The 26977-nt window shown below is 41.8% G+C and overlaps 2 protein-coding genes across 4 annotated transcripts in view; both read left to right on the forward strand.

Moving 5' to 3' along the window:
* The window catches only part of LOC146577699 (protein NLRC3-like), a 33314-nt gene extending 16285 nt beyond the window's left edge, over window positions 1-17029 (forward strand). For 2 of the 3 annotated variants that reach the window (XM_085268227.1, XM_085268228.1), the window contains 3 exons: window positions 7921-8094; window positions 11285-11461; window positions 13830-14007. In XM_085268227.1, coding sequence (XP_085124353.1) covers window positions 7921-8094; window positions 11285-11461; window positions 13830-14007 — 529 coding nt within the window. Of the gene's footprint in view, window positions 1-7920; window positions 8095-11284; window positions 11462-13829; window positions 14008-14678 lie in introns of those variants that run through there. The other variant, XM_085268226.1, reaches the window with a different exon arrangement.
* LOC146577700 (protein NLRC3-like) overlaps window positions 1-26977 on the forward strand; it is a 90137-nt gene that overhangs the window by 16283 nt on the left and 46877 nt on the right. The window lies entirely within an intron of this gene.

The raw sequence follows: 26977 nt of genomic DNA on the forward strand, positions 1-26977 counted from the left end.
CCTCTAGTCCCTCAGTGAGGGGGAAACCGGATATGGGGTATCCTACTATTACCTGTTCTGGATTAGCCTTTGAACAGACATAACAGTTACTGTTTCCTAAATCACGAGCGGCTGTTCTGGCATTTTCATACCAGGCGTTAGCTCCTGCTCTAGAGGGTGCATAAAATGGTTTATTAGTGGCGTCTATGTTGTCATTTACTGATTTTAGGGAACGTGAGGAGTGCATTAAGTAGGTGTCTTGCAAAATAGAGCATGAGGTATAGTCAGCAAAATATGACCTGCAGAAATGTGAACATGGTTGCAGTTTACAATACAAAATAGCAAAGAGAAATCCTAAGGTTAATGCGATAGATATGATAAATAACCTAAATATATAAGAAAGACAGTTCTTCAGTCGTCTTCTGGCCTGGTCCCAGGTTCGAGAGGCACAGAATAAGCGTCGTATGATGACAATGGGCATTTCATTTTCTCCATTATCAGGATGGAATGAGTCTGGCTTTATCAGGTTAGACATCATGTGGTACTTTTGGCTTTCTATTCCTGCTGGATGTTCGAGTACCTTGTTGTTGTTCTTTCAGACGTTGTGTGTTAATCAGTGATTGCGTGTGTGTATGTACATTGGATCCGGGCGCTGGCTCGCCTGAGATGTCATCTACCCGTGTGTGTTTATTTGTTCTTGTTCCTGGCGCTGGCCCGCCGGAGATGTCATCTGCTTGATCCGACGCCTGAGATGGTCCGATTGGGCTGGTCTTAACCCTGCTGGCATGAATCCACTGAGGTTGTCCGTCCGTGAGGATGCTGGTTCTTCGTCACTGCCAGTACAGTCTGGGGCTGGAACACGCGCGGCCTCCCAGAGTGTCCTTGGTTTTAGTGACTTCTCCGACACGCATCTCCTTGTCTCCACTGGTGGAACTGTGGAGGGGAAAGGCTGAGAGAGACAAACTTTCTGATAGTTATTATTCAGTTTTTCTACCAGGTTGTGAACATCAGTGGACAATGCAATATACATCACCTTCTACTAGCGGTGCCCCTCTGGAAGCTGACCATGGTGTTGGAAATAGTCTTATTTCAAATGGAAATAATTTGGTTACTGCAGATGGAGTCATTCTAATCTCACAGAGGACTTGAGGAAGTAATTTGACCCAGGTCATTAAAGTTTTAGCACACTTTTGAATTACTTCTAATGTGAATGAAGATCCTCTATCACTGTTAATCTGGTGAGGTATTCCGAATCTGGGTATTATTTCATTGCTCAACTTTTGACAGACTACTTCTGCAGTTTCTTTTGAGGTTGGATAAGCTTCTACCCATTTACTAAATTGATCCACTATTACCAGTAAGTACTTGATGCTTCCTTGCGCTGGCATATGTGTGAAATCAATTTGTAATGTATGAAATGGAAAATCTGGTTGTGGTAAATGCTGATGTTTTGCTTTTGGTTTTCCTACATTAGTTCGTGCACATGTTAGGCAGGTTGCTAATATGCTTTTTACTGCATGTGATGTTTTCTCAATTACAAATCTTGATTTTATTGCCCCTATTACCCCTCTTTGTCCGACATGACTCACACAGTGAAAATGTCGGGCAAGGACTGGCATCAGGGAATATGGGAGGGCAATCAAACCCTTAAGATTTTGTATAAGCCATCTCTGTCATCTAAGGTACAGTCATTATTCTCCCAATAGGTGTAATCACATGCAGAGGCCTGCTCTTGTATGAATTTTAAATCAACATTTGTTTCTAAATAGTCTGGGAGTGTAACAAGTGGCAGCTGTAGGGGCACAGATAATACTTCCTGCGGAGGTGGGAGCTGTGATGCAGCTGCAGCCTTGGCTGTCACGTCTGCTAAGGCATTACCTGTTGCTTCGTCTGTGTCAGCTGTACTGTGTCCTTTCGTTTTTACAACTGCAACGGCCGATGGCAGCTGTATAGCCTGCAAAAGTCTTTGAACAAAATCAGAATTTAGCAATTTATTTTCCATCAGCAGATCTAAATCCTCTCTGTCTCCACAATGTGCCAAAGTCATGCACAACGCCAAATGCATAGCGGCTGTCTGCGTAAATCGTCACATGCTTATCCAAATGTAGCTCACAGGCGCGTATTAAAGCCATGAGCTCTGCTTTTTGTGCTGAGTGAAATGGTAATGAGTGAGCCTCTAGTATGATGTCAGGCACTGTTACCACTGAATAGCCACAAAGAAATGAGTTGTCACTCGGCCTTGAACAGGACCCGTCCACATAAACCGTGGCTGAGTCTGGGATAGGTGTTTGCTCTAAATCTGGACGTGGTGCTGTGGATTCCTGTATACGTGTCATGCAGTCATGATCATCAAGCCTGTCTGAGCCATCCTGTCGGTCAGAAGAACACAGCATAGGATCAATAAATGTGCTGGCGAATCAGGTGTGCTGCTCGCTTTTATGGTGAGATTTGCATATGTTGTGTAGTTATGTTTGCTAGAATGGTCGTGACCTGGTGATTGGTGTGTAGAATAGTGTCATGTGAGAGTGTGAGCTTCTCGCAGTCCCTTATCATGATAGAGCAAGCTGCTACTGCCCTCAGGCAGGCCGGCATCCCCACAGGCAGCACCTTTGAGTGGCGGAGATCAGCACTCCCTTTAATGCATTGAAAGAGGCAGTCATTTCTGTGGACCACAGTATTCGAGGAGGCTTGTCTTTTTTACAACAGTCACGCAGAATGTGGTCATGAAAAGAACAGTCTGGTATCCACTGTCTGCAATAGTTCACCATGCCTAGGAAGGACAACATTTCCTTCTGTGTAGTGGGACGAGGGACGGAGGTCACAGCTTTGACCCTGTCTGCAGTCATGGAACGTTTTCCGTGAGACAGTGTGAATCCCAAATATTGAACAGAAGTCTGACAGTACTGCATTTTCTTTGCTGATGCTTTGTGGCCAGTCTTTTGGAGGTGCTGGAGAAGCATGTGTGTAGCAGTTTGACATAGTTTTTCACTTTCAGCACAGAGGAGGAGGTCATCCACATGTGGATCAGGGTGTAGCCCTGGAGGAGTGAAGCACCATTGAGAAAGCAGCAGAGCTGTCTATCATGCCTTGGGGCAAACGAGTCCAAGTGTACTGCTTATTTCTATGTGTGAATGCAAATAACGGCTGTGTGTCTTCATGCACAGGTACTGAGAAAAAGGAGCGGAGCATAAATCCACCACGGTAAAATGTGTATGCAATGCATGTCAATATGCTGTAAACATCTGAAATGAGAGGTGGCAGAGGAATGTTGACTGCATTGATTTGCCTTAAGTCTTGTATGAAACGCCATACGCCAGGTTTGTTAGGCTTTGGCACAGGATTGACAGGAGTGTGGGCTTTATTACTCCTGTAGTCAATAAATCTCCTATCATGACATCTAGGGCTGCGGCTTTTTCGGCAGAAATGGGATGTTGCTTGACATATACTGGCTTGTTGTGTTTTAATAGGTGTACGTGATAAAGTGTACAGTCAATAAATCCTATATCATTCTCACTTTTAGACCACAATGTCATATTCTGGTATTCAGCTGGCAACGTAAGTGCAGAAATAGTACAGTCGATAGGGTAGGTTAGATCTATGTGACGACATATTTCGTAACCTATGTCTGAGTTATGTAACAAAATCACTGTTTGACCTTAGAGAAACAAAAGTGTGGCTCCCAGTCATGGGATTACCTGGTAGCGGCGTCTGTACACGTTTTTTTTTGGCACAGTGTGTGACATAGAGTACCGGACAAAAAGGATGTTGAGTTCATTCTCTGCTGAGGGTCCAGCTGACACAGAGGTTGTTCCTTCTCCATCATGTCGGTACATAGGGCAGAGAAAACATAAGCTGTTATCAGTGTCAGCAAACATTTCACCCTTTATGTTAAATGAAATACACAAATTCATTTTTGCTCTGGGTGTCTGCGGCTGCTGGAAAACTGAGCTAAATTTGCACCTCTAGCTTGTCCAACAGTGCATAAAGCGTTTTATGAATACTAGGATAGATTCATCAGGCTTCTGTTTACACATAGTTACTGCATTTAAGTCAATTTTGTCTCTGGACATTGTGAGCAGGAATTTCTTTAGATTCTTAAAGAAATCGGCGACTTTGTCATTATTTACCCACAAAAACTCTGCAGTTGTGGATGCTTTATCATGCTTTGGGTCTAATTCACCTATCTCTCTTATGAGTTGTGACTCGGTTACTCCAGGAATGCATTGACACAATATGTACCTGTAATCCGGACCACCCAAATGGTGATATCTGGTACTTCTCTGTAGTGCAGAGACAAAGGCTGTAGGATTTTTAAGAGGATCGGGAAGCTCTTTAATAGTTGTCACTAATTCTGAGATTTTAGGGGGCTGAATACAACACTGATCTCCTATTATCATAAAGGGGTAAGTGTCATTGACGTCACTAGATTTTGGGTCTGTTTGTTTACTACCGCGAGTGTTGGCGTAAGGACCTTTGTCATCCTGGCTTTGTTTTTCCTTTTTTCCTTTTAGATAAGTCTTTATTAAAGTTCGGGTAACAGGTATTTCTTTAGCTACCTCTAAACCTCTAGCTACGATATCGTGGCGTTTCATGTGGGTGTCTATTGTGGACACTGCCTGATGCAAAAGTTTTTTCTTCATAGACGTCTAAATTGTTTTTCATAAGTTCCTCACATTCTTCTTTCAAAAGTTTTTCTCTCTTTCTATGTTCTGCTAATTCTTCCTCGCGGCGTATATATTGTTTTTCCTGATCTTGTTCAATTAGGTGGCTGAGACCCGTTGCATGTGATTCAGGTTTTTTTGTCACTGTCTTTTAAGCTGGTTGGATCAAAGCGCTGACGTTGTTTGCATGCGGCTGCGGCAGCAACTATTAATTCGGTCTCATCTTCGTAAGGCGGCGGGGCTGTGGGCTGAATGGCTGAGCATGCTAGACTAGCTTTTCCCGCAGTAGATTTATTTTCTATGCTGGAGCCTGCACTAGTTTTATTTGATGTTAAAGCATCTACACCTGGTTCCGGTCCCTTTTTCCATAGTGGTAACATTTGATGTATCACGTCGCGGCATTCTATCATGTATTTTCTACAGGACTTTTTAAGCAGACTACTTTTCTTATCACAAATGATATTCAACATTTCTACTGACCTGGTTTCTGGCGATAATCGTTCGGGATAGGGCTCCGGAAATAAATTAGAATGCATTGAATTACAGTCCGTAAGTTGTAAACAAAGTCAGTCACATAAGCACTTCCGCATGTTCTGGATACGTGATCATGGACGTCTTCACCGATTCGCGGACGTAGGTTACACGTAACCGGAAATGGGAGTTATACTGAGCCGTTATTTGAGACTTTATTTTGTATTTTATTAATTTTTTGGTTTTACAGGTACTTTAGATTTTTTATCGGACCTGTCTGTGGTCTTTGAATAATTCTGACTCATGTTCAGTGATTTCCAGAGGGGTTTACACGCTTGAAGGATTTATGTTAGTATTTTCGCTGCGGCACAGCTGAGGTTACTTTAAATTTATTGCTAGCAATTTTTGTTTGGGTGAGCAACTCTCACTTAGCGAGCAACTTCTCGCTTAACGAGCAACTTCTCGTAAAACAACAGGCAACTTCCTGTGTCTTTCTGCTTTTAATTTACTGCTTTTAACCCTTGTATGGTAATCGGGTCTGTGAGACCCGTTTTCAGTTTTCTTTCGTTTTTGTTTTTGTTTTTTTTGTTTTTTAACAAAATTAAATTTAATTATTTACTAGCTTTCTCTGAGTGAGCAACTTCTCACTTTTTAACGTGCGTTTCAAGACAACAGGCAACTTCCTGTGTCACTTTTTGGTGAGCAACTTCTCACTTAACGAGAAATATTCAAGACAACAGGCAACTTCCTGTGTCACTTTTTCTGAGTGAGCAACTTCTCACTTTTTAACGTACGTTTCAAGACAACAGGCAACTTCCTGTGTCCACCAACACCACACAAGGGTTAATTTACTTTATTCGGGGACTGAGGAAGTCGTCAGTGTATCTCTCTGGATCACTAAGTGAAACTTCGTCAGCATATCCCGTTTTTTTTTTATGGATCGATCACTGAGAGAGGTATAATACGGTCTTTATATAAATATGAAAGACGCATATTTACCTTCTGTCAGTCAATCCCACTTCTGACGCCAAATTGAAGGAAAAAATGTCCATCCCGGTTTTCCCTCCAAGGCACGAGCGATAAGCAGAGTTCTGTCCTTTCCTTCTAAGATTCCTAATTATTTAAAGTAACACTCAGGTATGCCATTCAGCTGGGTTAGTTACGACGTCGGGAGCAGCTTGGGAGAACAAGGAAACACAGACTGCTTCAGGTTGTCTTCCCAAATCGACTCAAAGGTTTATTTGATACACAGCAGTTTATATAGAGAAAAAAAGGTTCGTGTGTCAGCAAGTTCTCAGTTCAAACCGGTACAGACCAAATAAGGAAACGTCTTCCTGCCTTGTGAGCAAAGAAGTATCCTGTGTGTAGTTTATCAGTTCAGCTACAATTTATGATCATCCCAGCAAAATACACTCCTAGACATAAAATACAGAGTTCTTTCATTAGTGAATTCTGAAACAAACCACCTAGCCTTTAACGAGCCTTTTCCAGGAGATAAAGAAAAAGGGAGGATGGGAGTAAGGAAGTGGTCTCATCTCTGTGGTGTTTTCGACCTTGGTGTACCAGCCTGTGAGTCTTACACATTAATTCTTGGGTCAGAGAGAAAGAGAAAAACAACTATTAAATGGGCCTTATTGAGTAACTCTTTTCTGTATAATATCACAATAAAACAATATCCTGTAAATGCTACCATGGTATCAAAATATCACAACAAATAGTACCATATAACTTTGTTGTTTGCAAAACGTGTGCGTATTTTTAAAAATGTACAATCTCTATTTGCATTTCAAGTTATGAAGATGATTCGTTAAACATGTGTGTGGTTTTTACAGTCAAAATATCACTTTCTACGTGTATTTTAAATTTTGTCTGAATTTAGATCAATTGTGCTGATACAGTTGGTCAAAATGAGAAAATAACAGATTGGCAAGATAAACTGTTTTTAAAGGTAAAATATAGAGGCCACATCAAAAGTAGTCAAGAAGGGTTAAAGGCTAAAAGCAAAGTTGTCACCAAGTACTGTTTATATTTGTGTGTATTGCTGCAGCTTTTTTGAGTATTAATTTGGTGCCTTTGTGTGAAATAATGGTATTGTGAGTGATCCATATAGTCACAAAGAATAGCCACTTGTTTCTGTGCTACCAAAGTTCCCCGGCTTTCATTCAAAATGTGTTTATCGTCAGCACCTGCACATTAAACTACTTAAACATTATAAATGTCTTCAAGCTCACACTGAGGCCTGTGGGGTACTATCAGCCACTGAGACAGTACACACATTTATATGTGTTTGTATATGAATATTTCATACTTTAAGACTGCCTGTTTATTTAAGGGAGATGAACAAAATACATTGGAATTGTACAAAATAATATCATGGATGATAAATTAAATAGATTTTAAGTAGATGCTTGTGCATTCTTAAAGTCTTATATGTTGAACTGAACTATGTGATCTGTTCAAAGCCTTAATCTTAATTTGAAGTGAAATGTGCATTTTGAGTTTATACACTATGTATATAAGGCGACCGTTTCCTTTTGCAGTATTTTTGTGTGGTGTACTTTTCTATGTCTTAACAAAAGGGGAACAAAGGTGTTTAAGTTCACCTAGGATGATGTGTTTTAATTTTCACATGGTCTTGCTTGAATTTGACCCTGACAAAGGCGTATGAACTCTGTCAGCTGTTTGGAGTTTCCATTTTCTAAACTTCTACATTCTGAACCTTCTTCAGCTCTGAACAGATGATGAAACACTGAATGATTTCAAGCTCACACTTTGTCTAATAAACTTACATCTTTCATTCTTTATACAGATTGTATCGCTGTGATTTGTCAGAGATCAGCTGTGATTATCTGGCAGCAGCACTGAAGTCCAACCCCTCCCATCTGAGAGAGCTGGAGCTGAGCTGGAACGAGCTGCAGGATTCAGGAGTGAAGCATCTGTGTGGTTTCCTGGAGAGTCCAGGATGTGGACTTGAAACTCTGAGGTCAGTCAGCATGTTTTAGTTGTGCTGAGATGAATATGATGTGAAAGTTGTGCTGACACTAAACTGCAGACATCAGGCTGATATTATACTGATCCACACTGAGGATCTTCATGGTAAAGTCTGTTTTCTTCTTCTCTGGTTTAGTCCATTGACTGCAGCAGAACAATGTTCACATTTCAAACAGTGAGACTCAACGTATGGCCCGCGGCCCACACGCGGCCTGCCCACCTTTCCTGATTCAGAGAGAGGGGGCCCTGATTAACTGTGTAGTGTTCTTCCTCACAGTTCTAAGTATCAGACACAACAATGACTAATCCACAGCTGACTGTCTTTAGCAGGTCAAAGGTCACGGCACACAGCAGACAGTGGGAAATATTATAACTCTGATCATTTATCAGCACATATCCATATGTATAAAAACAAAGCTGACACTGTGAGACTTGATCAGAGGTGTGATCATCACAGCAGAGGCCTTTGTGTCAAAGTCACTGAGGATCAAACAGAAACACATGAAGCAGATTTTCCTGTTCTGGCTTTTTATAGCAGATAACCTTCAAAATATTCTGCAGTCCATCAAAAACTGAAGCAAACCATAAATCAACATGTGAACATGAGCTGATGCTGCTGAAGTGAAGCAAAGTTACAGAGGTTTGATTACAGACACAGCTGAGAGTTTGTAATCTGTCATCATTTTAAAAGGTTTACATTTCTTCAGTATATCCACATTTGCAGCTGGTACCTCAACCTCCACTTGTCCAACACAACTGCTGTCCACTGCCTCCATGACATTGTGATTTTGCTGTTGGTCTTCTGTCAGATCTTCATCAATCACTTCTGCACGGGGCACACCTTCAGACTCTGCAGCTGCATAACGAAAGCCTGTAAGATAAAATTAGACATAAGGTAAATGTACACCAATATTCCAATGACAGGTGTGTGATTCATCTGGAAGTTATGTGCGGATTAGTGTACAGTGATAGCAATTTAGTATGTTTTTAGAGGGGGGGGTTGTTTACCTCCGATGGGTGCTCTTTTTCGCTTCCGTTGCGTACGCCTTGAGTGCCGGTCCGAGTCTGATACAGGTATGTCGTCATGCCCCATGTGCAGTGTTGGTGCCCAGTCTGGATTTGTTACATCCATTTCATATGCTGGTTTGCCTGCAATAATGCCAAATCATAAGCTACTCAGTCGACATGATGTGGTTCTGCAGCATCACACATTAGCATGTTTTATCTCATTATCTATGACCTCAGCACGTTGAAAATCACACTAAAAGCCTTTCAAGAGTGATATGAATTAATTTAGAACTCACCGGAAAGAAAATGCTGTGAGCAAACCAACAAAAAGCTGGGGATTGCAGAGAACTCGATATCCGCTCGTCTCACCGCTGCAATCCAAGCCTGACGTCTTTGTGTAGTAATATCGGATACATGGGATCCCTCACGTTGCCTCCAGGACGGAAAACGATGAAAAGAGAGCCCGTTATCCAGCTTCTTGCCTTCACGATCGTGTGATCTAACGTTGCAACCGACAACACAACACGTACGATCCATAGCTGAAATGGTATCCTTTGGCTGGCCTACTGTCATGGCGGAAGGGGGCATGGCCCATCTCCCGTGACATCACGCTCCAAAGCCCTATAGGTGGGAAAATGTACCATGTCGACCAATCAAAAATGATATGGAAACATGACATTTGGTTGTTTAGCAAAAGGGGGAAGTTTTAGGAGTGACCGGCAAGAGAGAGCGAGTGAGCGAAAGAGAGAGAGAGTTTTGATACGTGAGAGATTTGTGACGTTTACCGTGTTTGGTCTCAAGTTAGTTTGTTGTCTTGTGTATTTAGTGTGTAGCTGTTGTTTTGTTTTGTGTGTCAGTTCTACTAGTGATCGTCACAGTTGCTGCCTTAAAGCCAACAAAGGCAGATTGCAGTGTAAACGCTGAGTGACACACCTGCTGTCAGACCTGCAGGTTTATCCCTGTGCTGTTCTCATATGTGTTAGAGTGACACAAACTATTGTTTGACACCTGATTGTTCTGTAAATAGTTTGAAATGATTATATGAAAAACGTCTGAACCTTGGCTGCATTTTTTGGTAAATAGTACCATATAACTTTGTTGTTTGCAAAACGTGTGCGTATTTTTAAAAATGTACAATCTCTATTTGCATTTCAAGTTATGAAGATGATTCGTTAAACATGTGTGTGGTTTTTACAGTCAAAATATCACTTTCTATGTGTATTTTAAATTTTGTCTGAATTTTGATAAATTGTGCTGATACAGTTGGTCAAAATGAGAAAATAACAGATTGGCAAGATAAACTGTTTTTAAAGGTAAAATATAGAGGCCACATCAAAAGTAGTCAAGAAGGGTTAAAGGCTAAAAGCAAAGTTGTCACCAAGTACTGTTTATATTTGTGTGTATTGCTGCAGCTTTTTTGAGTATTAATTTGGTGCCTTTGTGTGAAATAATGGTATTGTGAGTGATCCATATAGTCACAAAGAATAGCCACTTGTTTCTGTGCTACCAAAGTTCCCCGGCTTTCATTCAAAATGTGTTTATCGTCAGCACCTGCACATTAAACTACTTAAACATTATAAATGTCTTCAAGCTCACACTGAGGCCTGTGGGGTACTATCAGCCACTGAGACAGTACACACATTTATATGTGTTTGTATATGAATATTTCATACTTTAAGACTGCCTGTTTATTTAAGGGAGATGAACAAAATACATTGGAATTGTACAAAATAATATCATGGATGATAAATTAAATAGATTTTAAGTAGATGCTTGTGCATTCTTAAAGTCTTATATGTTGAACTGAACTATGTGATCTGTTCAAAGCCTTAATCTTAATTTGAAGTGAAATGTGCATTTTGAGTTTATACACTATGTATATAAGGCGACCGTTTCCTTTTGCAGTATTTTTGTGTGGTGTACTTTTCTATGTCTTAACAAAAGGGGAACAAAGGTGTTTAAGTTCACCTAGGATGATGTGTTTTAATTTTCACATGGTCTTGCTTGAATTTGACCCTGACAAAGGCGTATGAACTCTGTCAGCTGTTTGGAGTTTCCATTTTCTAAACTTCTACATTCTGAACCTTCTTCAGCTCTGAACAGATGATGAAACACTGAATGATTTCAAGCTCACACTTTGTCTAATAAACTTACATCTTTCATTCTTTATACAGATTGAGGGACTGTGGTTTGTCAGAGATCAGCTGTGATTATCTGGCAGCAGCACTGAAGTCCAACCCCTCCCATCTGAGACAGCTGGACTTGAGATACAACAACAAGCTGCAGGATTCAGGAGTGAAGCATCTGTGTGGTTTCCTGGAGAGTCCAGGATGTGGACTTGAAACTCTGAGGTCAGTCAGCATGTTTTAGTTGTGCTGAGATGAATATGATGTGAAAGTTGTGCTGACACTAAACTGCAGACATCAGGCTGATATTATACTGATCCACACTGAGGATCTTCATGGTAAAGTCTGTTTTCTTCTTCTCTGGTTTAGTCCATTGACTGCAGCAGAACAATGTTCACATTTCAAACCTTCAAAGAAGAAGAAAAATCCTCCACTGGATAATTCACTGTGAAACTCTCCAACTCTTCATTCCACCTTAAAGTCTGTCTGACACTGAAATCCAAAGCAAAATGTGCGTTTGCTTTACAGACAGCAGTCCAACACAAACATACACACATCATCCAAAACACAGTCCAACATCCAAATCTCCTCCACTGCCAGCATGAATGATGGGAAAGAGAAGGAGGAACACTCTGACATTCAGGGTTAGAATGAGTTTCATGAAGCAGACTGTGAAGATCAAAGCTGCATTAGAAAGCTTACATGAATGAATGAGTGGACAGAAGTGGACAGAGATCATCTGAAGCACTTCAAAGGCTTTAAATCAGCACATTTCTCTTTATTCTTTATCAACTCTGTTAGTTTCTCTCAGTTTTCTGTGGAATGAAGCTAACAGCAGGCTAATAAGATGCTGACCAATAGGTTTCTATTAAAGGTTGTAATTTGTATATGAAAAAGTGCTTTGGCTCAGCAGGGATCAGCTTACAGGTAGAATACAGCTGCTGGATGGGATTAGCATGTCATAGCTATCTACCAAACTGCTAACTGGGGGATTTCAGGCCATCTATGGATCATTTTTGCTAACTGTTTATTCAGCTTAGGCTCACAGGGCTGCAGCCTGTGCCCTAGCTGTCATAGGGCAAGAGGCGTGGTCCACCTGCACAGGTGAGCAGTCCATCACAGGGCCAACAGAGAGACAGAGAAGCACTCTCTCACATCCACACCTACAGCCAATTTAGAAGCACCAATGAACCTAAGCAGCATTTCATTGGACTGTGGGAGAACATCCAACCTCCACAGAAAGGCCAACAAGCTTCAACCTACAACCTTCTTGCTTTAAGGCACTAGTGCGAACCACTTTTCCCCATTTCAGCCCAAATCCTGCATCTTCCTGTTTCTGACTCCAGGCCAGCTCCACTAACACTTTCTCATCAGACACTGCCACCTAGTGGAGGAAGTCTTAGTTCCATTTGAAGCTTCAGATGACAGTTAGTTCCTTTACAAAGAGGTGGAGGTGGTGGGGCCACAGCACCATCATCACTGAGTGCCATAGGACACTTAACCTTTGTTTCCATATGCTGGGAACTTCCTGTTGTTCCAAGGAGGACTGGAAAATGTGTGAAAATCTCCCAGTCAGTTCCTCACAGCACACTTCAATCATTTCCCTCCCACATCATCAGGACCAGGGCTTTTTCTCTCTTTGGTCCCACTAAGAGATTTCCACACAAACACCTCATCAGTGGGACTCTCAGAGCTACCAGCCCTTTGCTACAATCACAAAGCTCTTCATTGAAATCAATGATATCAAAGCTGGAATCAAATGAGTCCAAGTCTTCTGCTGATTCAGCATCACATTCATCTTTGCTCCTTGTTCTGCATCCCCACCATGGACTTCATTCCTTTCCAAGCCAGCCTTGAGTGTCCTTTATTCAGCTCATCCTCTGCTTTACTTTTACACCTGATTTTAGCTGCTTTATCTCTCTTTCAACAAGTTTCTGTGCCTCAATCTTTTTCTTCTCTCCCTCATAACAAGACAGCTTCTTCTGCCTGAGAACATGTTGGAGTGATTTACTAATCCAGGGCTGCTTATTGGGGAAAATACTTCCTGTTTCCAAAGTAATCCCCATTTTTCCCAGAAAGAAATGTAAGTAGAAATCGATGATCTAAGTGAGAACATGAGCCTTTAAAAAGTCCCAGTGGGTGCAGTCAAAGCAGTCCCTCAGTCCCAGTATAGAGTCTTTGGTCCAGACTGGAACAACTGTGTGCCCAGTTTGAGCTCTCTTCAGTGCTGTGACCTGACAGACCCAGAGGGGCCATCACATCACATTTAGAAGCTCCCCTAATGGAGCCACAACACATGTCCAATACTTAGTCTGTCTTGTTGGACCAACTGGAAGAAATGATTCAAGGACTTAGTCACAGAACAGAGATTCAAATCTCCAAAATCCAACTGGCTGCATCAGGACATATAGTCTGAAACTCTGCACAGTTTCCTGTTTGAAGCTGCTTCCTGTTGGCTTCAGCTGTTTGGAGTTTCCATTTTCTAAACTTCTACATTCTGAACCTTCTTCAGCTCTGAACAGATGATGAAACACTGAATGATTTCAAGCTCACACTTTGTCTAATAAACTTACATCTTTCATTCTTTATACAGATTGAGTGACTGTGGTTTGTCAGAGATCAGCTGTGATTATCTGGCAGCAGCACTGAAGTCCAACCCCTCCCATCTGAGACAGCTGCACCTGTACGGAAACAACCTGAAGGATCCAGATGTAAAGCAGCTGTCTGATCTTCAGCAGAGTCCAGACTACAGACTGGAGACTCTGGAGTAAGTAGAGTGATGGAGTGAGTGGGTGGTGCTATCAGCAGTATTGTACTAAACACAGTCAGTATGAAACAAAGATCCAGTGTTTCCTGTAAAGCTGCAGCTTCTCAGTGAAGCTGTGAGAGGAGAATGGTGACAGGCTTCAGGATTGGACACAAACACTTCCTGTTTCTGACCTTTATGGTCACCATGGTAACGGCTGACACGCTCTGATCAAACGCTGTCAACAGCCAATCAGCTCTCTGAACAAAGCAGCACGCAGACCAATGACTGCATTCATTTCCAAGTTTAAAGCAGTGAAGAACACAGTCTGTAGGTGAGGAAGAATTTAGTGAGAGCAGATGTTTGGATGGAATTCCTCCAGTTAACAGCTGGAACCGTCCATCTGGATTGTTGGGCTTGTTGTTGGGGTTCCTACAGAGCTCAGAGTGGACACACCAAGGTTCTTCTAATGAATGAAAGTCCAAACTCAAACTAGGAGGGAAAAACATTTTCATCAACTTCAATAAAAATCCAAAGATTAGAAAAAGTGAAGCAACAATGAGTCCTAGTACAGTCCCAGCACTGAAGTCCCTGCTGCTCTTTATACTGGATGTGCTGCATCTCTGACTGACAGCTGATGAAGAGTCTCTGGAAACACTCGTTTATCTCCTCTGCTCTTCCTTCTTCTCTCTGCAGGTGGAGCTGATGATGGTAAACAGGACGGTGTGTGTGCTGAGAGAGGAGGAGCTGTGTCCTGATGATCCAGAGAGGTTGAAGCAGCAGCAGCTTGTGTGTAGAGACGCTCTGACTGGGCCATGTTACTGGGAGGTGGAGAGGAGAGCTTCATCCAGCAGTGACTGACAGAGGAATGAGAAGAAGTGCAGATGACTGTCAGTGCTGCAGAGTGAACTGCTCTGAGAACAGCTCCACTGTCAGACACAATGTAGAGTCCAGCATCATCCCTGTGTGTCCCTCTGGATCTGACAGAGGATCATCAGTGTATCTGGACTGCTCTGCTGCTGCTCTGTCCTTCTACAGTCTCTGCACAGTCTCTGTCTGACTCTGGCTTCAGACCCTCCTGGATCAAACTCACCTGGAAAGACTTTCAAACATCACTCAATAGATTTGAATACAGAATATATTTGATATATACTGTAGATGTACTGTAGAGTTGCAGTTTGTCACTTGTAAATACAGTCTGTGAGCAGCTGTGAGCTGAAAGATCTTTCTAGAAACAGGAAATGTTTTCACTCTTCTGTTGCTTTTTCATATATTTCCACAACATTAATATTGATCCCACCTGTCTCACCTGTTTCATGCTTTTATACATAATAACAGGACACGTGTGATCTGAGCGCTGCTGTGGTTGCTGTGCTGCACGTCTTCATTTAGATAACAGAGACATCTAGTGGTTCAGAGGGAGAACTGCAGGAGGCGGAGCTGTGTTTTAGCATGGAAAACTTTTTATCTTTTAGACGCAGATACAAATATGACAAGTATCAGTGTGAGATACAAAAGGTCACATCAGTCAGCAGAGGGAACAGTGATCACACAGCAATGTAAGAATAGAAACATAACAGTGAATCTGGACATGTATACAGAGGGAAGCAAACAAACAGGATGTAACACTACATTAAAGCCACAAATGTGAAGAAAACAAAGCCAAAGGAAAATATATTTGATCTCAGGAATCCAAATCAGATGCTTTAGAGCAGGGGTCGGCAACCCTGGGCACGCGTGTCACAGCTGGCAAGCGAAGGGTTAACTGATGGCACGACCATAGCTGGACTGGCCATCGGGCATACTGATGGTGATTTTTCGTTTTTAATGGGCCGATGATGTTTTTTTATTTTTTTGTAACGGTATAAACAATGAAAGATGGCGGATTGGCCGGATGCTGGTCGATGTGTAAAAATAAGTCAGTTGTTTGGTGGTGGCTATGGCGGAGCTTCCACAGAGGCAGCAGGTGGATGAGGGAAAGGGGAGGCAGGAGGAGCAGAGACCCGAGGCGGCTGCCGGTCCGAGTGTCAGGTGAACTGAACTTCACGTAAGAAGTTATGACCTGCAGTCTGTCTGGGTCAGATATAAACCAAGTTTAGGTGGAGTTTATTTTCCTTGTGCTGACTTTTTACAGTCAGTTATAATAACTCCCACTCAGAGGAGACCAGAGATCACATTAACATGTGTGTCTCTGTATTAAGAAACATGACATATTGGCCCAGTTTATTTTTCTTATCATTGTTGTGAGGAGACCATAAATAGCATTTGTATTTTCTGTTGTACAGTTCATTTGCTGTTATGGATAAAAAGTCTTTCTTTGTTTCAAAGTAGCTGATAAATATTCGTTGATAGCTGCAAACATCTGCGCACAAATATAATCCTATGAAGTGGTTCTATATAGTGTGTAATTTATTGCTAATGCAATCATATGGCACATTGACTTCTGAGGAAATGTTAGATGCACTCATCATCAGAAAGGTGTCCGACCTAAACCAGGGGGTTTAGAGTATCATAGAGTTTTTGTGGTTTGTTTTCTTTAAGTCATTTCACAGATTTTCTCCATAATTTCAATTCCTTGAATAAAACAACAAACTTAGGGGATGATTTTGTAATCCAACTTTATGTATGAAAGATTTGACTAAACATAAAACAATCTTCCAACTCAGTCGTCATTCTTATCTTGTGAAATCAAACCAAACGTTCTGTTGTCTCTAAATCAGGGATTGATGAAATCTTTGATTGCATCCATTTATAAACATGTTCTCATTCATATTAAATCGTAGTCTAAGTCCTTCTTTAGAGGGATAAATGTCATTCATTATCTTCAAATGTGTTTCTGTTGTTTTGGGGGGAAGTTTGAAGTCCATTGTTCAAAGTCTGTTAATGAAACTTTATGAAGTTTATGTAGGATGTTTTTCCTATTTTGTATTTGTTTGAATTATGATGTATTTCTGACTCTTTCTGCCATGATGCCAGGTCTCTCTTGAAAACAACATTTTTAATCTCAATTAAATTTTCACCTGGAGAAATAAAGATGATAATAATAATTTTGTCTTCAGGGAATCATTTCTCTGTAAAACAGCTTCTTCTGAAACTCTTGTTACATTTCTTGTTTATTGTTTGCTGGTTTTAGAAAAATGTCATCGTCTCTGTGTGAACTTAAACTCTACATGTGGTGTCAGCTATAAACGAGCTCTAGAGTCTAATAACGATGCTTTTATTATTGTCTGGTATCCAACCTAACCCTGGGCCTCTGGCTGAATGTGAAACACCAGCAGATGTTAAAAACTGTCTGGGTTACACGTGCATCACGCCGTGTGCTTCCTAACATGGATATGATTGGAATCTGGGCTGTTCAAGCGGTGCTGGTATCGTTGTTGTTTCTGAGACTTTCCAAATCTTTACTGGATAAAAACGTAGCAACTGATGGATTTAACATTTAGCTCTCAGACTGTCCAGAAAAGGCGGAGGTCTGGAAGTTTATGTGAAGCTCTGTCTTGCTGCTCAAGTCTTGTTCTCTCCATCTGCACCTCAGCCATTTGAAATCTTGGCCTTAACTATTGATCTGTTTGGAAATCAGACTGTTGTTGGCTGCTATCAGCCTCCACCTGCTTCCCCCAGCACATCACCGTCTCTGGTTCAACTTTTATCTGAGCTGCATTTTAATGACGTCTTTCAGATGGATGATTTTCATTGGGACTGGCTTTCTTCTGTGTCTGATGATTTTAAGGCACGCTGCTTGTTTTTAAAACTGACTCAAATTATTTAAAGCCTCACACGCCTTGATCCTAAACACCCAGATAAATCTGCTCTTATTGACCTTTTTTAACTAATATGCTGCGTAAGTTTTCCACATCTGCAGTTTTTGCCAACGACCTGAGTGATCACTGCGTAGTTGGTGCTGTGAGAAACACTAAAATCTCAAGCTCCGAGCCCGCATCAGTTTGAACTGGGGTCGTATTAAACAGGCTGACAATGTCAGTTTGGGAACATTTACAGGAGAGTTGTGTCTACTTTGTGGACAGACACGCCCCTTTTTGCCAGGTCAGGGTGAAAGGTCGGGACAGGCCAGGTTTGGTTCAGTACCGGCCGATCTCCTACATGAGAGAAACCAGGCCTGGGCAGGAAGTCTGGCTCTGATGCTGATTGGCTACGTTTTCATTAGCTGTGTAATCGGATTACTGCCTCCATCATCAAGATGTAACTATTTTTTACTTTAATGACTGACAGTCCAAACGACCGTAGGAGGTTTTGGCAAACTATAAAGTGTCTCTGCCAGCTGTGACTCCTCAGAGCTTCCTCCTCACTTAAATATCGACTCCACTCCTGTGTCAGACAAAACTGAAATGTTGCTTTAACAAACACTTTGTTGCTTCTTGTTCTTTGTTCAGCACAGTATCTGATGGTAAACCTCTTGCACACAACTCTGCTCGTAGTTCCTGCTTACTGATACCTTTTCCTTCACACCTGTCACAGTAGAAGAGGTTTGTAAGGCTTTGAATAGCCCCAACACCAGAAACTCGTCCTCACAATCGTTCTCCTTCCTTCTTGCACTTGGCTGCAAATATCATAGCTGAGCCAGTGTCTTATATTTTTAATCTTTCTCTACAACAGAAGAACACCACTATACTCTGTGTTCTCTGGTTAACTGGTCCTCATTGGTCTTACACAGGATGGTCCATTAGTATCATTTTATCTATAAATCTGTTTCTGGGTTACTGCCTCCTATTCATCAGAGTACATGTTAGGCAAACAGTTTAGTCACAGCCTGCAGTCTCAGGACATCATTACATTCACTGTTCCATCAGTTCATGCAGAGCTTGGGAAGAAGGCGTTCTCCTTTTCTGCTCCGTCTTCATGGAAAACATAACCGAAGGATTTAAGGCTCTCCGTTGATTTCACTTGCAGACTTCAAAAGACGTACACATGTTTTTGTGAAACCATCTCTGGGAACTTGTTCTCGTTTTTAATGTGACTGAGTACATTACACAAACTTTTCTCTTATTGTTGTAATTTTAATATGTGTGTCTGGAACAGGTCTCTCTTGTAAATGAGACATTGAGTCTCAATGAGCCGACCTGTATAAATAAAGCTTCAATTACAAAGTCCTTTGTATAAAAGCTCCTTCAGCTGCCAGTGGGACGTGCTGTGGCTCTATCAGTTGCAGAGCCTTTATATTGTTAGTTAGAAACTACAAATATAATGGCTCACTGTATTTCAGAATCAGAGAAACTTTATTAATCCAGGAGGGAAACTGAGCTGTCATAGCAGCAAATATACAAGAAACAACAAGCACTCATATAAAGTGAGTGTAGAAACAGAGTTATGATAAATAAATATTCAGATAAATAATATCAATATATAATATAAATAATCTATAATCCAGTTTTGAGTTCCCTCCCCAGACGCCTTAACGCCCACTCACATCCTGGGCCATCTGACCTCAGGAAATCACATGATAGGGTGGGGCCAGGTTTCACAATGAGCTCACCCGAAACCCTGGCTGATTAGGACCCCCACCCGCTTTCACACCTTGGCTCATGTGATTACGTAGAGGATCATCAGGGGGTCCTTTGTCCCTCTTTGGGGGGAAACTCCCACTGGGTTTAAATCTGGGACTCCCCACCAACTGACCCTTAGAACTGAAGAAGCTTCTCAGATGAGAGGTGAAACGTCTTCAAGCAACTCAAAGAAGTCCAGACGCTTTTCTTTGCAAGCTCCTTAGTCTACAATGACCTGGATGACTGAGAACCGTCACAGACAACTCAGTCCCATATTTTAGGTTATTCTGAATAAATCGTTCATGCCCTCTCTTTGGAAAGAAGCTGTCGTGGTTCCTGGTCCTAAATCTAGTCGTCCAAAAGTTCTAAACGACTTCAGGCCTGCTGCCCTCACCTCAGTCTTTGAAAAAATCATCAGAAATGTGATTATGGAAGACACTGAACTTCAGCTTGATTCAATGCAGATTGCACATAAGCCCAATAGAGGAGTGGAGGACGTGCTTTTGATTCTACTTCACCTGATTGTCAAACACATAGAGAGTAAAGGACTTCAGTTCATCGATTTCTCTGCTGCTTTCAATAACACAGCCCCAGATTTGAATCAAAAGACTTTTAGAACAGTTTGAAATCCGGACAAACCTGAGCAAGTGCAGTCATATAAATATCTTGATGACAAATGCTATTATTTTTCTGTAAAGCAAATTGACCTAAAAGTAAAGTAACCTTGATATGTCAGGATGTAGATGTCCCACCCAACAACGTCACCCAGCCCTGAAACATCGGTACTGTTCAAGGCAGCATTGCTGTCCACACGTCCATCAGAGTGTTTCTTTGGACTTCATGGTGTTGCTGCTCCCAGTATTCTCTGAGACAACCTCTGAGGCCATCACAGAGCAGCTGTATTTGTACTGACATTACATTACACACAGGTGCACTCTATTTAGTCATTAGCACTCATCAGGCAATGTCTATGGGCAACTGACTGCACTCAGACCAAAGGGGGCTGAATAATAATGCACATAACAATTCTCTTCACTCTGCTGACAAGAGATTCAACCCCCACTATGAGCACCTTCTAAAGAGCACCATTGAAAGTATCCTCACCAACTGCATCACTGTGTGGTATGACTCCTGCACTGGGTCCTGCAGGAAAAATATGACAACGGGTAGTGAGAGCAGTGGAGAGGATTGCAGGGTCCTCTCTTGCCTCCCTCCCCAGGAGATCTACTGTGCCTGCCTCATTCGAAAGATCCTCTTCATTACAGGTGACTCCACTCATCTCTTCAACAGCGTCTTCAGTTTGCTGCCATCAGGAAGGATACTGAAGAGACCTTTTGACCTTTACATTTTCGTTAATATCTTTAAAACAGAAGCAGCAGAAACGAGAATTTTAGCAGCACAAACCAGCACAAGCGTAGCACAGTTGATTGACACCAGTTTTGTTTGATTTAATTAATGTGGGGGGGCTGGTTGACCTCTGGGGACCTCTAGAAATTTTCTTGAATATCTTTAAAATGATAGCAGCACAAACAAAAATTTTTACAGCACAAACGTAGCATAAACGTTTGATACCACTTTTGTTGGATTTGAAGAAGGTGGGGGGTCGCGGGAAAAACCAGCAAAAGAACTCGAGCAGCCGGGCTATGTAAAAGGTGTAGGGGGGCATGTTTGCGGTCACGTCCAGCGGGTGTGTGGGCTGTTTGAGTCATCTGTTACCAGGCAAACTCCAATGCAGCAGGCTGCTGAACACACACAGGCCTCCTGCATCCTCCTCTTCAGCTCTGCTTGCCCGATATCGTGACCTAAGCAGGGTCGGGCCTGGTCAGTACTTGGATGGGAGACCTCCTGGGAATACCAGGTGCTGTAAGCTTTTGCACTTCCACACACAAACTGCAGAGGGCACTTCTGCTCCTGCTTGTGCTTAGGGGCATGAGAAGTTAACATTTATGGGTGATAAAATCCTTTTTCTATATTTTTAACATGAGAATATCAGTTTTCCATCTTGTGTTCCAGAGTAATCGGACAAAAGACAAACGTAGAACAAGGAAAAAAGAGGCCAAGTGTCTCACCTATAAAACAAAATGACTGTTTTCTGAATAGTCTCACACAGATAAACATTTGCAGGGAATACCTTTTCCTTCAAAACAAACGTCACAGACTGTGTTTTTCTTTACTGATTGTATTTGAGTAGAAACTCAGATTAAAATGGCATCAGTGCTCATAAAATGATTTAACTGTAAAAGTAGGTGTAGTGGATCACTTTGCATAGATCTAGATAAAAGTGCTGTAAGCAAAGACTACAGTGGTCATTGAGCAGCTGTTCCTATAATGTGAATCTGGGATAAAGGCACAGATTATTTGTTTGCCTTTGTTTCCTGGTTCTTTCTTTCTTATCCAAATGGAAAAAGAGAGCATAAAAGTACTGTTTACAAGCAGCTTATCTATCTCATTGTGCCCACTATCATAAAATCTTGGTTGACTGAGCACTGAGCCATCTACCACTCGAAATTGAACCTGTGTGGGACAACAACAAAGTCCAGTATACTAAGTTTCAGTAATGTGCAGTTTTTTCTGTGGAAGATGTAAATCTAAATAGATGTCCTATTGTATGCATAATATACCACTGAACTTTATAAAACAACTTCTAAAAGCAAATTTCGATTTATTTTAGATTTTCTCAAATCCAAACAGTGCTAAAAGCATGCACACAGTCAAATATTTTTCATACGAGGTGCTGAAGGTTCTGCAATGTTCTGTCAGTGCGCCCCAGGGCAGCTGTGGCTACAATGTAGCTGCCATCACCAGTGTGTGAATGTGTGAATGATGTATCTGTGGCTTTTTGTCACACTTGGAAACCACGGTGTTGTGCAGCTATTTGCCTTGTTGCAGGGTTTTTAAAAAACTGCAGTTTTGATTTTAGTGAAAGACACCGTCTCATGACTCATTGAGTGCCGCGACTGACGAGCCAATCCGTGGCCTGCAGTCTGACGATGTCACATTTCCTGACTGCTTGGAACCCCGACTAAGTCGTCCTGTAGCCCACATCATAATGTTTCCATCTCTCTGCTTGACTGCGGGGATGCTATTTTTTGCATCACACTCCTATTTCAAAAGGTCAGTTAAAGCCACATAATTGGAATTTGGTTTCATCTCCCCACAGCACTTTCTCCAAAGTCTTCCCTGAATCATTTAGATGTTCACTGGCACTTGAGATGGGCCTATACATGTTTCTCCTTGAACAGGTAGCTACCCTATGTTAGCCTAGCTTTCTATCACTGATGCTCTGTGTGTATTGTTATGGTTCAAAATATGGGGATGGAGACAAGAGACAAGAGAAAAAAACCACAATAACAACACTGGTCCGGCCGGGTTGAGTCAAACGATGATTTTAATGATCACACGCGTGGGAGATGAACACCGTATGCAGACAGCCTCAGATCTCAAAATGGTGGAGCATTGCTCAAACTCTTATAGCCTCTGGTGCCTCCACCTTATCATAAAAGCCTAAACATTCACATGCTTTTCTCTCACACGGCGCCTAAGCTACGACCTTGGCTCCCCGTTTATCTGCTCCTGCTGAGATGGGGCAGAAAACTCCAGCATGCTCTGTTCTCTTCTAATCAGACAAATAAGGCGATGGCTTTCTGCAGCAGTATTATGCATCATAAAACAATATCATTCATCCACAATAAATCAGCAGTCTAATGTAATGCAAATCAGTTTAACTAATGCAGTAGTTGTCAGCTTCTTCTAATTCAGGAGAATAATGCAAACTAAAACTACATAATAATTCACAATCTTTAGTTAGGGGTATAACATGGCATAAAATAATATTATAATCTAACAGTATGCTGCTGCCTCTCTCTCATGTTACTTAAAAAATTAACCCCACAGCTTCAATAACCGTATCTAAAAATCTCTCAGTGAAAGTTACGGTTGTAGGTTTGGAAACATTTTGGGGTAGCCAGTGTTAAATAGAGACAGGGCCACATTCTTTATCTAGTCATTGTAATGAAAGAAGCACATTAAAAACTATATGAGAGTTTGCTTTTAACAAGCATGTAATGACTCTACTTAGTTTAGGTAGTCTTAGGGAGTCAAACTGAAAGTAGCATTTTGTGGATGTTTTCCCTGCTGCCCGATCCCATCAGTCTCTTAAAGCATCATTTCTTATGCGCCCTGGTGTGACAGTGGTTTCATGGCGCTACAGGTTACCTGAGCACATCAGGTATATTACGGTTGAAAACCAGTGCCCGGCCTTCCAGTGGGTGTTCGACCCCTCGTGCACAGCTCAGGAGTCTAAACGACCCAGCAGTTATGGACATGTGTGTTTTTGGTGTGCTGTCCCTCGTTCTCCCTGCTTGCAGGTATATCTGTGTGTGTGTGTGGATGCCGGAGTTTCTGAGAGCACCCGTTTACAGGCACCTTCAGGCCTGGTGGGTGTGGCCCTGCCAGGTGGTTGGCCACACTTGAAGACCATCACACAGCTGATCAAGCCTTGTCGGAGGAGCTACTTAAGAATGCGGTGGCGCTCTCTCTGACGCTGGATCATTGCGTGACTTCACGTTAGTCTCTCGGCCAGTCAGTACGGATAGTCTGCCGCATTGTATGTGTCTTACGGCTGCCTGTTTGTTATCTCCCCAGGAGAAGCGTGGAGACGAGAGGGCAGCGAGCACGGGGTGCTCAGACACTGAGGAGCGGAGACAAGGAACACTAGCACTGGGAAGAGGACATTTCACGGGAGTCGGGAACGCACTGCGGATTTATTGTTATTTTCCATTCACTGTAAATAAACGCACTGCTTGCATTCAGAGCTCCGTGCCTGGCTCCTCCTTCCTCACATCCCCACGGTTGACGCTGGCCAACCGTGACAAATAGCTTTTCTTAGATTCATTATTAGTTCAACATTGACAAATAGTAGTTGACTAATATCAGGAGCCAAAAAGAAAACAAAAAACAAACTAAATAAATATTTCAGATGCTGAAAATAAATTATTACGGTTGTTTAAATTTGCTGTCAGCAAGTTAGGTCTAATGCATGTCGTCAATCTAATGAATCAATATTACATGTAAAAAGTACAGAACTGAAAATGAAACTAAAATATAACGGTAAATGAACTGGTTCTTGTATAAAACCTTTCTACTCTCTACAACTTGCCTCATTCATGCACTCACTTTTTTCTATGCTTTTTCTCTGTAAGTGCTTTCTATCTAACATTAATACGCATTCATCCTCCCGATGGATGCATCGGAGAGCAACTTGGGGTTAGCGTCTTGCCCAAGGATATTTGGCATGCAGGCTGGAGCAGGCGGGGATTGAACCAGCAACTTTCTGATTAGTAGGTTTCCTGCTCTACCTGAGCTACAGACACCCCAATTTGTGGTGCTCTGGAAACAACACGTTCTCATCCCAACAGGTAACGATGCTATGTGACAAATCATCGGTATGTGTAAATGTGTTTTTTGTTCTAATCATGAATTGCTTTGTAAAACAAGACCTGATAGGGTTAAGGTTAAAGTTATGGTTAGAGTTAATGTTAGGGATAGGGCTGGAATGGACGGCTGGAGCCTCTCCTCCAAGTGTGTGTTACTGCCGCCATCAGCATTCTGTTGTATTCTGTTGTCTGCTTTTCTCTGTAAGCGCTTCGAGCCTGTACTTTTTTGCTTTAGCTGAGTAATGAAGTTGAATCAGTACTTTAACTTTCACTGGAACAATAGTATTTTTACTTCTACTTAAGTGGAGAATGTCTGATCTTTTGCCAACTCTGGCTGTCTCTCAGTCTTGGAATACCCACTTGTTGTCCAGCGGTGTCCTGGGAATATGGGAACTAGACAGACTGGGGAAACAATGGGAGGAGACACAAAGATGGAATCACTTTTACCATCTTTTATGTATTTGCTGGTCGTCTTATTTCTTCTATTTTGCAAGCACAGTGTTGCAATCATTGTCTTTGTGGTACAATGACACAGGTAGAATGCAGGTGTTTTCATGTAACACGATGCCAGAAAGATGAGTAATGTGTTTTGAAGAGAAGATAAAACATCATGTTTGAACAACGATAAGCAGCAGACACGTCTGTGTGTGAGTTGTTCAGGTTCAGTAAGAAGGTAATATGTCTGCAGAATTTGTAATTCTTATGAAGATATTGCTTGTACAATAAATAAAATCCCTTTAACTTCTTCTGGAGAGTGTCTTTATATATTTAGTCATTTTGGGGCGATCCTTTATTTAGTAGTAACTCTAGTCGGGGATATATATCAGAGTTTACTTTCAGATATGAGCATTGTGTTTCCTGTGGATGAATGAATGAATTATTTATTTATGTAATTTTTGAAAGACTGGCTCATGTAAAATCTCTGAAAGTATGACAAAGCTCTCCTGTTACACTTTATGGACACCTGAGCGTCACCATGAGGGCCTGTCTTTATTCACTTTATTCACTGAAATCCACTTTTATAATGAATTCACAGTAATCACTGACACCTTCAGAGCATTACATTCATTAAAGACGTCTTCTACACCTACTCTTCCAGACGACCGACACATGCTTCAACCACTGCAGGTTAACCAGCCACTCATCAGTAAAGCAAAAACTAAATGTAAATGTCCTCATGTGGAAAAGACTGAAACACAACTCCCATATATCACTAATGTAACAGATCCATTTAGGGAGAGTGAGAACACTAGGCTGGATGTGTTTTAATGCAGGAACATTCATCATGTCTTCAGTTCAACAAATCATTTACATTGAATATGTGAGCTGGATGGTTACACGACACAATGTGATTGTCAACAATAACTGCACTGAACGCTGGTTTGAGGGCGGAGTCAAGGAGGCCAAAGGGAAAGACCCTCTCTGAATCAAGGAGGGGGCCTAAGGGTACATCTGTCACCATCTTACAATGCTGTGATTGCAGCCGTTCTCCAACTCTCTGTGAATGGTACTCAAGACCATTGATCAGTGGTTGTTGATCAATGGTCATGAGAATTTGCATAATCATGATTAAGGAACTGACCTCCCAGCCCATTGTTCCTTCAGTCGGCTGGTTTCTCTGACTGAAAACGCTACGTCCAGAAGAACAGAATCAACTTTTGGAGATTTACTTCCCTGATGATTGAGCACGCATCAAGACCTTTTAATCAGGCCAACAAATATCTTGTACTCAATTTTAGCAGCAGCCATTGTGACACTGATGATAAAACTTGTGTAAAAGTGCGAAGCTGCTTGATGCTTAAGTTTGATGCTTGAGTCGTTGCAGACTTGTTGAAACTCCCTCACCCGTCAAAGCAGCGTCTTTGTTATTCGAGTCCAGCAGATGGCAGTGTTTCACTGTCTGACGGCTGTCTGAAGCTTCAGCTGGATTATCCGTTTTCATGTTTGATTAGAGGTTTGTGTGTGTGTGTGTGTGGGTTTTTAGCCACGAGTTGTCCACGATGAAGCATATTGAATGGCCTGTCTAATATTGTTAGAATTCTCCTTTGGGTTAGTTTCA

Source organism: Mchenga conophoros, linkage group LG3 (assembly GCF_057382185.1).
Source record: "Mchenga conophoros isolate Kocher_MC1m ecotype Shallow Benthic linkage group LG3, M_conophoros_male_GT1.1, whole genome shotgun sequence".
Taxonomy (NCBI): Eukaryota; Metazoa; Chordata; class Actinopteri; order Cichliformes; family Cichlidae; genus Mchenga; species Mchenga conophoros.